This window comes from Opisthocomus hoazin, chromosome 9, assembly GCF_030867145.1.
Source record: "Opisthocomus hoazin isolate bOpiHoa1 chromosome 9, bOpiHoa1.hap1, whole genome shotgun sequence".
Lineage (NCBI taxonomy): Eukaryota > Metazoa > Chordata > Aves > Opisthocomiformes > Opisthocomidae > Opisthocomus > Opisthocomus hoazin.
In genome coordinates, this window is record NC_134422.1 from 12930686 (window position 1) to 12943657 (window position 12972).

The 12972-nt window shown below is 41.8% G+C and overlaps 1 protein-coding gene across 2 annotated transcripts in view; it reads left to right on the plus strand.

Annotated features, from left to right (window-relative positions):
* ADCY5 (adenylate cyclase 5) overlaps window positions 1-12972 on the plus strand; it is a 226402-nt gene that overhangs the window by 180470 nt on the left and 32960 nt on the right. For both annotated transcript variants that reach the window (XM_009943400.2, XM_075430846.1), the window contains exon 9: window positions 12629-12651. In XM_009943400.2, coding sequence (XP_009941702.2) covers window positions 12629-12651 — 23 coding nt within the window. The remainder of the gene's footprint in view (window positions 1-12628; window positions 12652-12972) is intronic.

Here is a 12972-nt window from a genome sequence, read left to right on the forward strand (position 1 = left end):
ATCTTGAACCTTTTCCTGTAAGGGTATTTACCTTTTTATAAGTTCAGCAGCTCACAAAATCTTTTTCACTCAATCTGCTTCTGTACTGCCACTTGTATTAAGCTCTTTTTTGAGAGGCTCATGTTGTCTGTGTTCCATGCATCAGGCTATTTTCTGAAAACCAATTTAAACCTCATTCAGATGTATTACTTTCAGATAGACTTTTAGTTGTTCTTGTGGAATATTTTTTTAAAATCTGTTATTTCCAGTATTCCCTGATGCTTTATGTTTGAGATGCATTAGTCAAAATGAAAACATGCTGCTCTCCATGGCCTAGAGACTATTTTAATACCTGCTAGATGGACATTTTATTGATTAGATCATAGGAACAATTTCTCCATCTCCTGTCTCAACTCTTTCTCTCTCTTTCTGATAAATTCTAATTTAAACACACATTTCTTTGCACCACCCAGCTTTGCACACTACTTACTTATCTGTATTTTCCAACATTGTGTTACATAGATGCTGTCTGTCCTTAAATGCTCTCTGCATGCACATGCACACGGTCTGCAAACTGCCTGCTTAGGAATACAAAATACAGACAGAAGGGGAGCAGAACTACAAAGGCTTTTTTTAGCACTCCTCTGAGATGACATGTCATTGATCTTGGTAAGCTGCACCAGCTTTCAAAGCTCCTGAAAATGTGCTCTTTGTTCCACATCACCCACCTTTCCCCTAGCCCTCTTGCATGTAATTATATGTAGCCTTTTTTCTTGGAAACTATGAACAATGTAAGGTTGGATTAGCCAAAGTAGTATGCCGAAGGCAGGCAATGCAACATTGCCTTTCTCTTTAAAACCTGGAGCTCCTTAGCCCTGTAATTGCAAAATAGGTGTTTATAAGGGTAGTTGTGAGATAGTCCTCGGGCAGGAACAGTAAAATGTTGCAGTGATGTGCAGTTACATTATATTGATCTGTAGAGATGAATATATTTGCATGTAGGGAGTGATATGGATGGTTATAAAGGTCACAGGTTTTTGTCACAGAATTGGAACAGTTTGCGTTCTGAAGACAACCATATTTCGAGAAAAAAAGAGAGACAGGTTTTTTGTGGTGCTACTTACAATTCCCTGAAAGAGAATATTAAAGTTCCCTGAACTGCATTTTTGGGGCAACTGCTATATTTAGTAGAAAACAAAATTATTTGGGCCATTGTTCTTTCATTTGAACACTGGCTCTGGTAGCTGTCTCTGTTCTTAGGATATATTAGCTGTAGTCCTGGATGAGATGGATTAGTATCAAAGTTAGCCATGTACTACTTTTTTTTCCCTTCCTCCTTTTTTGTCATGGCATTTCAACTCCCTGCCATGTCTGGGCACATCGGCAGTGCATCCAGCGGGGTTTGTGTGGAGGGCAGCCTGGCCAGCAGCATGGGGAGGTCTTTTGCTTCTCTCTGCATTGTGGCTTGGAGCTTAACTTCTGCCGGGTCCAGCTGACTTTCAGCAATGGTCCTAGGCTAAGTTGTTCCCCTGGGCACACAGGAGTTTATTCAGGCACTTGCACACACATGTAAATAAGACAAAATATCCTACACATGTCCTGGAAAACTGGAGTTATTTTCCTAGTCCTCCCCTAGCTAACTGGGGCCCACATCAGCTGGTATTGTAACTGTGCCATCTCATCCTGCCCTGCCCAACAGCCCCTCCGTCGGACTCAAGACGGAGTCTCCCTCATGCACCAGTCTGCTGTCCAGACCATCCCCAATCCTTCTTTTTCCCCTCCCATTGCTTAGCGGTGGCCTTTTTGCCATGCCTCCAGGGAGGCAGCAAGCAGGAGACACCAACGTTGCCCATTGCTGACCCTGATCCCCGTTAGCTCATGGGGCCACTGCCTGGAGAAAGCTGTTCCTGGGGACTGTGCTAAGCTGTGCTGCTGGGTCAGTGGCTGCCCCTAAAAAACTGGTAAATTTGCAGCAGAGGAAGATCAGTTACAAATGGCGTAGGCGGGCAAAGAGCGCTGCTCTGAGTTGGCAGCCTCAGCTGTAGCCCTGGCCCTGGGAGCTTGTGTTGTTGGATGGGGCGATGTGGCTAGCATAGTATAGAACCTTAGAATCATTTGGGTTGGAAAAGACCTTTAAGATCATAGAGTCCCACCGTTAACCTAGCACTGCCATGTCTACCACTAAACCAAGTCCCTAAGCACCAGGTCCACACATCTTTTAAATACCCCCAGGGGTGGTGACTCACCCACTTCCCTGGGCAGCATGTTCTGATGCCTGACAACACTTTTGGTGAAGAAATTTTTCCTAATATCCAATGTAAACCTCCCCTGCCATGCCTTGAGGCCATTTCCTCTCATCCTATGGCCAGTTACTTGGAAGAAGAGACTGACCCCCACCTCGCTACAGCCTCCTTTCAGGTAGTTGTAGAGAGCAACAAGGTCTCCCCTGAGCCTCCTTTTCTGCAGACTGAACAACCCCAGTTACCTCAGCTGCTCATCCCAAGACTTATGTTCTAGGCCCTTCACCAGCCTCGTTGCCTGCCTTTGGCAGTCATGGAGCGGGTGGAAGGCTGTCCAGAGAAACCTGGATGGCATCAGCTTCATGGCTGTATACAGAGCATGAAAAGAGCCAGAGCACAGCAGAAGAGGAGCACAGCTGCTTTCTATTTTTATTCCTTTTTACAGCATGTTTTCTTCTTTCCTAAACAAAAGCAGTCAGTCCAGGACCAGTGACTGTATCTCTCTGGAAATGCAGATTTTTGTACTGCCTGTGATGTACACAAAGGAGCAGCGTTCCCCCAGGTCTCCGTACGCCAGCCTTGTCTTCTCTACTGTCTCTCTGGTCCAGTTTTTAATTGCAAAATGGTCAAAAATAAATGGACTTGAAGGCGTTTGAAAGTACGGGTATATTTATAGCTCTAACAATATTTATATGCCACTAAGAAATACTTTGCCTTTCCCAGTATAGATTTCAGTGTGCTTTTATAAATATTGATGGATTTTAGACTTCTGGAAATAATACTCGTCTTAAGTTTTCATCAGCAAAGCAAAACTACTATGAAAAAAACAATTTGGGGATTGTAGTTGAATGTAAACTGAAAGATGTTTGTCGTAAACAGCAATAAAAAGGCAAATGTTGATACCTTCCAAAATGGCAGGGCTGTTCTAGATGAAAAATGATTCTCTGGTATCTTTTACCCTGCCCAGCATTATTGAGGCAGTAGTTGGATAACCACATTCAGTTTGCGATTACAGTCTACTTAGGAGAATGTGGATGAACTGGAGATAGTCCAGTGGAGAAAATTACAAATTAGGAGAGTTTCAACAGTGTGACCTGTGTAGAAGTGTTGAAATACTGGGTTTGTTTAGTCTAGAAGGGAGAAGATTTGGTAGCAACAAAAGTCTTCAAATACATGAAGGTTTGTAAGGACAGAAGACAAATTATTCTCCATGACTGCAAAGGGCAGATTAAAAATAATCCTCTTCATTTGCTGTAAGGAAGATCTAACTTCAGAAAAGACCTAGATGCAAGGAATACGCCATGTAAGGAGCTTGTGGAATTGTTGATTTTCCTGAAAACATTTTATTTATTTTATTCAGGGCTTTTCAGTCTGGAGAGACATCACAAAAACTTTTGCAAATATAGAAACAATAACTTTAAAAAAAATCTATATCAGGAGAAATTATAGGGAATAAAGAATAGGAGATTGATATGAGATCGATGTAAAGATTTTATGAAGTTTCCAATCTAGGCTTCACAGAACTTTGAGGCATCGATCTCTCCCCTTGTGCAGGCGCCAGCTATACCCACAACGTTTCTAGCAGGTATTTAAACAAGGGTTATCTGTCTAGGCCTTGTTTAAACCCCTCAAAGGATGGTAATCCCACGGTCTTGCTGGGCATCCTTTTCAACAGTTTGATTATTTTGCTTAATGTTTTGCTTCAGATTTCCTCACTTCAATTTTAAAACACAGTGCTGCATGAGCTATTCACAGTAGGCAGAGGACAGTTTGCTTTTCTCTCATTTACAGTTATCTTCTCTGTATTTGAAGATATTACCACGTCTCTGCCCCGCTCCAACTCCCTCACCAAGTTTGTTCCCTAGTTGACGCTTTCCAGCCCTGTGTTTTTTCTTGTTCCCCTCTGAGCACTCACTATTTAATCGATAAGAGGCAGTGCCCTCACTGAACCCAGCACTCCTAACTGAGGTTTTATTAGTGCTGCTCAGAAGATATTGGTCATTTTTGAGGTCTTACAACCAGACTTGACACAGCCTAACGCTGTCTGGCTTCCGAAATAAAACACATTAGTTGTGTCATGAGATCTACTCAGCTGTGGAAGGTCCTGCTGTGGGACCTCAAGGCTGCCATACAGCGTTTATATTTTTTTTACACTGGCTAGTATGACTGAGCAGCTTAGTTTGTTCCACTGATACACGTTCTGGGGAGGGTTTACTTCAGAAACAGGTACCTCTGAGTCCTTATAATCAAATGTGAGCACAGTGGCTAACGTGATTACTGAGCCCTGTTGTAGAAGCCTGGCAGATTTCCTTTTATTTTTTCAGCTGTTAGAAAGGTTTAACCTTAGGAAGTTTAGGAACAGAAAGAGGAAACCCTGAAGATCTGCAACACTGATATCAGTCTGACCATGCTTCTGTCCTGAGTATGAGTACAACTAATCAAGCATTGAAATGAAATTGTGTATGACGTTGATGTTAGTTACAAAGTCAAAAGCAAAATAAGATCAAATAGGGATTATACAAGTGTAGGAAATATGACTGCATGCAGATGTTAAAAATGTGAGACAAGGATAAAAAAATGCATCCTGCAAATAGCTGGTGCAATGAAGAACAAGCTCTTCTTTCAGGTAGGCACTGCCTGATTCCCTGTGGCGCTGCTCAGAGCTCTGCTCAGTCTTCTACACAGTATTTGATTATTTGGTGTTTACTTTCTAATGAAACAGCACTCATCTACAAGCATAGTCATTCAACCATAAAATATAATTCTCTGGCCTATTCACCCTGTCCTGAATCAAACTATTCTCTGCATGTTGCGTTACAAATACAGCTCACTTCCTCCCTTTGTGTCTCCAGGTTACCCTTACAATAGATTTTCTTGTTACTCGGAATTCAAAATTGGGGAACAGGTGCATCAGATGAACAGATGCTGTAGCTGGTTCTGTGCCAACTCTACCTCTTACATTATTGAAATATTAAAATAAAACTCAGTAGGGCAAGTTTTCCTCGGTTGATAGTGCAGCACCATCAAAGAGAAGTGGATTTGAGTCCATGAATGAGGCACCGAGGGTTTACCCTCCTTCTAAAAGTTTCATTTAACTGGAGGTCACCATCATCCTCTTTTCCAGCAATCATCTGCTAAATCTGGTAATGGCAACATTGACGTCAGCGGAGCTGTACAGGGGCACCCAATGGAGAAGAATTTGACCCACTATTTTTCCACTGCTATTGAAGTATGCAGAATCCCCTGAACTTGTAATCAACCAGGGAGAAACCCTTGAGCAATCCTTTCTGCTGTAATCTCCACATACTGCCGTAGACCTGGGAGGAAATTTTTAGCCTAGCTGGGGTTTTATAAAGCCAGTTTGGCTTAGATAGCTCACAAACAGCAAGGGGAGGAGTCCTATCCTGCAGTTATACTATATGATGATTGCTTTGGTGCTTCTGAAAAGAGGATTTGGCTGATTCACATGTTCCATGTGATCTCATATGAATGAGTGGGAGCCATGTAGAACATTGTACATGGCGCAAATTGTCAGAGGCTTGGACAGTTTTGTATCCTCGTTTGCAAACCTAAGTTTTATTCTAGTTGATCAGGGCTTGCAATCATCCTTGATTAAATTCTTTACGAGCGAGATAAGAGTCAGAGAGATGCAACAGCTGATCTGCAGCTGCTTTTGTGAAACTTAGGTAGAGTTTAGTATTTGCTTGGAAGTCTTGCACTGATAATTTTTCCACCATTCGATACCCTTTTCCTGAGTAAATCGTAGTCATATGGGAAAAGGTGTTTTGGATTGAGACACTACTAAAAAGTGTCAGGCAGTTTCTGAGTGGAACTAAATTAAGCCTACGGAAATAAAGATACCAGTTCACCTTTATTCACAGAAACATTTCCTCTGATGTTTGCAGCAGCGTAGCCCCAGACAGACATCAGAGGTGGAGTTGTGGCACTTACCAGAATGATTTCCTAATCTTCCTAAAGCGGGCAGTAAGCTTACTGGCAAAAGAATGCAGGTCAGCAGGTTGCAGTCTGGTTTTCAGAGAGGGTGAGCAGCTCCAACCAGTGCTGGTGGGTGATTTCAATTAAGGCTGGTTAGGCTTGGATTCAATCTGTCTGCATCTGGTGAGGCCGCACCTCGAGTACTGTGTTCAGTTTGGGGCCCCTCACTACAAGAAAGACCCTGAGTTGCTGGAGCGTGTCGAGAGAAGGGCAACGAGGCTGGTGAGGGGTCTAGAGAACAAGTCTGATGAGGAGCGGCTGAGGGACCTGGGGCTGTTTAGTCTGGAGAAGAGGAGGCTGAGGGGGGACCTTATTGCTCTCGACAACTACCTGACAGGAGGTTGTAGTGAGGCGGGTGTTGGTCTCTTCTCCCAATTAACTAGTGACAGGATGAGAGGCAATGGCTCCAGGGGAGGTTTAGACTGGATATTAGGAAAAATTTCTTTATTGAAAAAGTGGTCAGACATTGGAACAGGCTGCCCAGGGAGGTGATTGAGTCGCCATCCCTGAATGTGTTTAAAAAATGTGTAGATGTTGCACTTGGGGATATGGTTTAATAGGAATGGTGTTGTTGGGTGGATGATTGGACTTGATGATCTTAGAGGTCTCTTCCAAACTATGATTCTATGATCTGATTAGAAGGCTTTTTAACAGTAGTTTCTGTAGAAATTTGTTGTGTTTGGAGTGTAGAGATGAAAGGACAAAGATTAGGGAGCCAGGAACTGATTCAGAGCATTTCTAGGACTACCTATTTGTATGTCTTTTTCTGTTTTGCAAGTTCTGGTAACTGTTCATAAGTGAGGCACAGGACCACATAGCATTTCACTTGAAAACGTGACCTCTGAACTGAAGAAATTTGGATCCAGAGGTCTCAGAAAACTGGGAAGTGTAAGCAACCTGCACTTGTCAGAGGTGTGATTTCACAGCCAGAACTTAATTAGAAGTAAGAGGAGGAAACCTATTTCAAACACAACCACTTATGTTATATAGATATAAATCTGATGGGCCAAGTAAATTCAGGGGTTTGGCCAGGTCTGTCTAACAACCAGGGGCTACTTTTGAAATCATTTTGAGTAGAACAAAGTAGAGAGTTTCACCATCTGTGAGCTGTGCAGAGGAATGAAAGTCTATTTATCAAGTGGGATGGGTTGCAGAAAGGGAGCACTTCAGCTCTCCTTTTTGGAGCTCATTAGTCTGTGTTCCAGCTATAGCAGGCACACTCATCATATAATCTGTTTCATAAACTGGTTTTCTGCCAGTTTGTTGTTCTGCACTTAGATGCTTGTTAAATATCCTTCCGATCAGGCTTAGTATTTTCTGTGCCAGTTCTTCTGGACTCTGGTACAGAAACTGCGTTATTTCTGGCTTGAGTGCTTTGGAGTCCTTCAGTTTTGTTTCTGCTCTTACACCTGACAGGATTTGTCTTTGTAGCCTTGCCTTGTTGACCACAGGGACAAAGATAGAATGTATAACACAGCTGAAAACAGATGTGAATAATTAGGTTTGCAGTGAGGCCATACCAGGTTTGTTTTTAACTACATCCACTCTCAGCCTGTCACTCTCCTTTTCTGTTTTTCCATGCTCACTGTCTCTGTGAAGCACTTTGCTTGGCAAGTTGGCCTGACTTCTTACAAAGCTTATTTTGTCCCTAATCTCCTTGGCCCTAAGTCTAAAGTTCTTTCGATTTCTGCTTTAACATCATGTAAGTCCCATTTCGATTTTGTTCTAGAGATGAAAGAAGGTCAAGAAAAATTAGTTTCTCTGTCATTTTTTGCTCTTACGATCTTTGCTGAAATTGCCAGCAAAGTTTGTAAGGTGGAATCCACGCTTCCCAGCCACGTTGCCATTAAGAAGGTCACAGAGCTCATCAGCCCCTCTATTGCCTTATTTTTGGAGCTAAATGAAAAGTTAAAAAGATGTAAAGTCTATTCCACTTTCCTTTGCATATTTACAATATGTTAATATTTGCAGCTAATGTTCTTGAAGTTAGAATTATTATTTCTAATGGTTCTTGATTTGAAGCATTATGGTAGAGCAGTCAGCTTGTCATGGCTTTGACAAACACTTTATCATTCTATTTAAGGAAGCGGTTTTAATCTTCAAAGAAAAGGGCTTAGTTAATTTAGAAGTCAAGCAGAGAGATGGCAGTCATATGAGCTTTTAGCACAATAGATATTCATAAAATATCCCCCATAAAATAGTAAGCCTTAGGGACAGATTCGGTAATATAACATTCGCTCTTTTTTTCCTCCTGCACATGTCCACTCTCACTGAGGATGGTCGTTAAAAGTAAGTGCTTGTAAATTCAGAGCCACCTGACCTGCCATAAAAAGTATGTTTTTTTAAGAATCTCACGTAGGAAAAAACCAGGACTGTTCTTTGTTGTGTGCTATTGCCTTTCAGGGAGCTGATTCAGCTAAGTTTGGGTTAATATTCCTGAAGTCAGAGAGAGAACTGTCTTAGTCTCAGAGCAATTATTAAATGCTATTACCTTTGCATTTGCAATCTGATGGCAGAATAATGCAGCCTCCTGGGGGAAGGTGCAAAACTCCAGTATCAGGAATATTTAAAATGAAGCTAAATAAAAATTGCATGAGGTCTTATATGCAGCAGTCCATTAGTAGTGCACTGTGAGAAGACCTGTCTCATGCCTTATGTTCCCTTCTAGAGAAAAGGAATTTTGACCTTAACAAGGGCTACTTCATCATCATGATTATGGAGCTATTCTTGAACTCCTGTGAACTCCTATCTGGGTGATTCTTGTAGCCATCACCAATTTTGCCATTTTTGTCCCTGCTGAAAATTCCCAGCCTTTTCTCCATACCACCCTAGAAAACCATCGGCACTGCTTCAATCTGCTGGGCACAAATCCATAAGCAGTCAAGAGGGGATTTATATGCTTAACTCCAGGAAATGGCTGTTACTCTTGCAATCCCCTTACCCCCCTCTCCTAAACGATAGGCACCTGATTTTTGTCAGCTATTTTTTCTGGGCAGTCAGATTTCTGTATATGTGCATGCAGAAGTGCCAGTCTCGAGGTATCTTTGTGCAGCTCAAAACCTGCTCTGCACCTGAACAGGCTGGGTACAGCCCCAGCCCAGCTACCCGGGCTGCAGTGGCGAGCACGGACGGGTGAGATCAGGGATGCTGGAGAGTGGCTTTAGAGACATGCTCGCAGCAGCAGCCCCCATTATTTCACTTGCCTGCTTAAGCTCGGAAATTTGTCTACTAGACCGGGAGTGTGTTAGTCCTTCAGGAATGAAGGCAAACCAAGGTGGACCTTATTTCCGGAGGACTGATCGTGCTTAGTGTTTATCCTGTGTGTAACACAGACCATTGCAATTCATGGGCACAGCCTTATGCTGAGCCAAAGGGCTTTAATTGGAGCAAAGCATCTGAGCCCTAAAGAAACTAAACTATTTGCCAGCCGCAGAGAAGAAAAAAGACCAGTGTGTCGTTAGTGCCCAAGCCTCATGCAAGGGGAAGGAAATAATTTAAGTGCAGATTCTTCAATGGACCAAGCATGCTCACAAAGTAGGAGGAGGTGAAAACACATTAACCAAAACCCGGGGAGAAATTTCCTTCCCAACCCAAAATCGTTGGGTGAGCAGCATGATCCTGTGTGTGCGATCATCTCCTCCACTTAACAGGCTTCTTGTTATGTGATAGAGACAGCGATGCTTTAGCGGACAGGGGAGAAAATCTCTGGTCACAGCCAGATCCTAGAGGTGTATTTGCTCTGTATCCTGGCAAAGCCTTTCAGTGCAAATAGGAAAGATCTCCTGTAATAAACAACCAGTTTTTAAGAAGCTGTGTTTGAGGGGTTTTTTCCTAAAATAATCCTGCAGACCTTTCTCCATAACAATACCATTTTTGGCAATTCTGCTTGAAGAGTCTTTCGTATGAAATGGGAACATTTGAAGTGAATCATTTAATTTGCTTAACTTAAAGAGGTTCCTACCATGTTTAATTTTGAGCTCATTCTCTCTAATTAAAGTTCAAGTCACTCTTAAATATTTAGCCTCGTTAAATGAAGATCCAGAAAAGAAAGTGTAATAATCTTTTCCTTTTTTGCTTTACCTGAAATAATGCAGTTTTTGAGGTTTTTAATTTAATATGAGCTACCAGCATGAATAATTTCCAGGGTTTCAAGCACAGTTTAGTATTTTAAACTGAAAAGCTAGACCAATTAATTCCGTATTCTTTTAGTGACTTTCCTTATAACAGTTTTGCTGGGGGAGAGAAGCAGGAGAGAATTGAATTCCATGTGGATCAAGTGACTGCCCATTTAAATGACCAGTTAAACGTGCAGCCTACATGGTTATCCATGCTTGAAATATTGAGGAATTTTTTGAGGATATGCTTGCTGAGGTTTTTTGCTAACTTGATCTGATTGGCCTGTATCCTCAAACTTGTACACCTCGAAGGCAGGAGTAGGAGATGTGTGTTTAGTTTCAGGATTTCAGTGGGATGAATGGTTACGCAGCTGTCTGTGAAAATCAGACCATTTTAGGGGACTCTCCCACTGCAGTCAGTCATGCAGTTCCCATGTGGCTAAGCTTGAAAATGTGAACTTGATGTCTATCTAATAAGCAAGTACAGGCTGTTTTCTCTTTGGTTCCTTCCCCTTATTTCTTGGCTGGTAGCTATTCATGTTCAGCTGATTTTCTTTTTTTTTTTTCAGCCTAACTGACTATGACACCAGACAAATTAGTGAGCATTTTGTCTCCATGATTAATCAGTGAGCTTTCAGTTTTGGCACTGTGTTGTAGCATTGCTTAGAGGATAAATAAATAAATCAATCAAATATTCCTGACAACTGTAAAATGATTAAGCAAAGGGCGGGGGGGGAAGGGGGGTAAGCCATACAACAAAAAATTGAATGATCACTTCATCACTCTTTAATGTGAAATGAAAAAGTACATGTTTTTTTTGGCTTGGATAACTGGACGTGCTAACTTCGAATCAACATTACTGTTTCCTTCTTCCCACTGCATATGAATCTACTGGTGGTTATTGCATGGGACTGAGAGACTTCCTTTATCGGAATTTCTGATGGGTGAAGTTGGAGGTGCAGTTTCTATTTTGAAGTGTGGTTTTAGTCTGAAACAGGGTATGTAAAAATGGAAATTGCGCTCGCAGTGAATCACAGTCCTGGCTGTTGACCTGAGTGACAAAATCCACTTTTTCCTTCTTGCAAAGCTGATGCTGTTCAGAGAGACTGTGTTGGCTTTACTTCTGCCCCTCACCGTATCACCATACTGCTAACTCATTGCAAGGGCAAAATCCATTCCCATGTATTATCTGGTCAACGTTTTTGTTTCTAGTAGTGTCAGACAAGGTGGCTGTGGGAAGACTTTTGCCCAAATATGTTTAATTTTTTTACAGTTAGTATGGATCTCGGTTTGCTGCCCTCAACCTGGTAGCAGTTGCAGGTCCTGCAGCTGGAATATCCTCAGGTGCTCTGAACGTTTGTGGCCTGAGGTCTCTGGGAGGAAAACAAAAGGAATTCTTCCTATCTCACAGCTGCATTTGTTTTATGTTTTGGAACACAGGGTACAAACTCTGCCTGAGTATTTGACCCTGCTTGTCAAATATACAACTTTTCTTGACTTCAGTTAAATTTAAGCCAAGATGTCAGAGGACAGAGTTTGTCTCAGCCCATGTAAAATGGCTATTTTGATGCAGATTGGTCTATTAGGTATATTAATGCCAAATATCTTAAGTTATGCCTCCATACATATTTTTCACTGAGGCTTTCTATCCACTTAAACTATGAATGACCTGTAAATATATATATTTACTCAGTTCAGGTGGCCCTGAAGGAATGGTGAGCATTTTGGCTATTACAAATATTATAAATAATTCGTGAAATCTTATTCAAGAAAACATGTTTTGTGTGTGAATGCAGTGAGGGAAGAAGGCAGGAGAGCCCTTGAGATTCCTCCTGAAGAGATGAAGACCAAAATGCATCCACCTCCCTTAGCCAAGCCCTGACATTAAGAGGTGCAACCTTGTTGTATGCAGTGGTTGACCTGTGTTATCATTCTGAATGATGTTTCAAGTAAAATACATTCTCAGTCATAATATCAGCATAGTTTCCATTCTATCATTTGTAATGGTGACTGAAAAAAAGAAGACACCTGAAATAAAGCGTGCCAGAAGTCAGCTGAAGCATTTCCCTTATCTTCACTTCCATAAATTTATATCTGACGCCATGTGTTTTTCTAAAACTGCTCTGTCTGCCTGATGACACAGCAGCACAAAATATTGCCGTGGGTCGGTACGGCTCTCCGTCCACACCTAACAAATGAGCGCCCTGAAAACTCCTTTCAAAGTGCCGTTCTCAGGATACTTTGTGTTCTCAAGGTCAGCCTGTTTCCTAACCCCTGTGTCCTTTTCCTTTCTTTCAGGGTTTTGAGGACCCCAAGGACAAGTAAGCAAATTTACTTCTGTCATACACTATTAAGTTTGCAAATTAGGGATTTTTTTTTTCTCATATTTAAAAAAAGACAAAAATTAATGCCCAGCAGCCAAGAATAATGTCTGGACTCCCAGGAGGTTTCTCCTGGAGGGACAGCCAGTCGAGGGCACGGGTTTGACTGATACGGGTTCAGAACTGCCGCTGCCCTCAAAACATTTATTCATTTGTGTGGTTCTAACTTGCTTTTGTGTTTAAAATGATTTTGCTGCTCTTCCTCTTGCCCCAATATTCTTTGCTATTTGCTGCTTTGAAAATATCCCAAGAACAAAATCT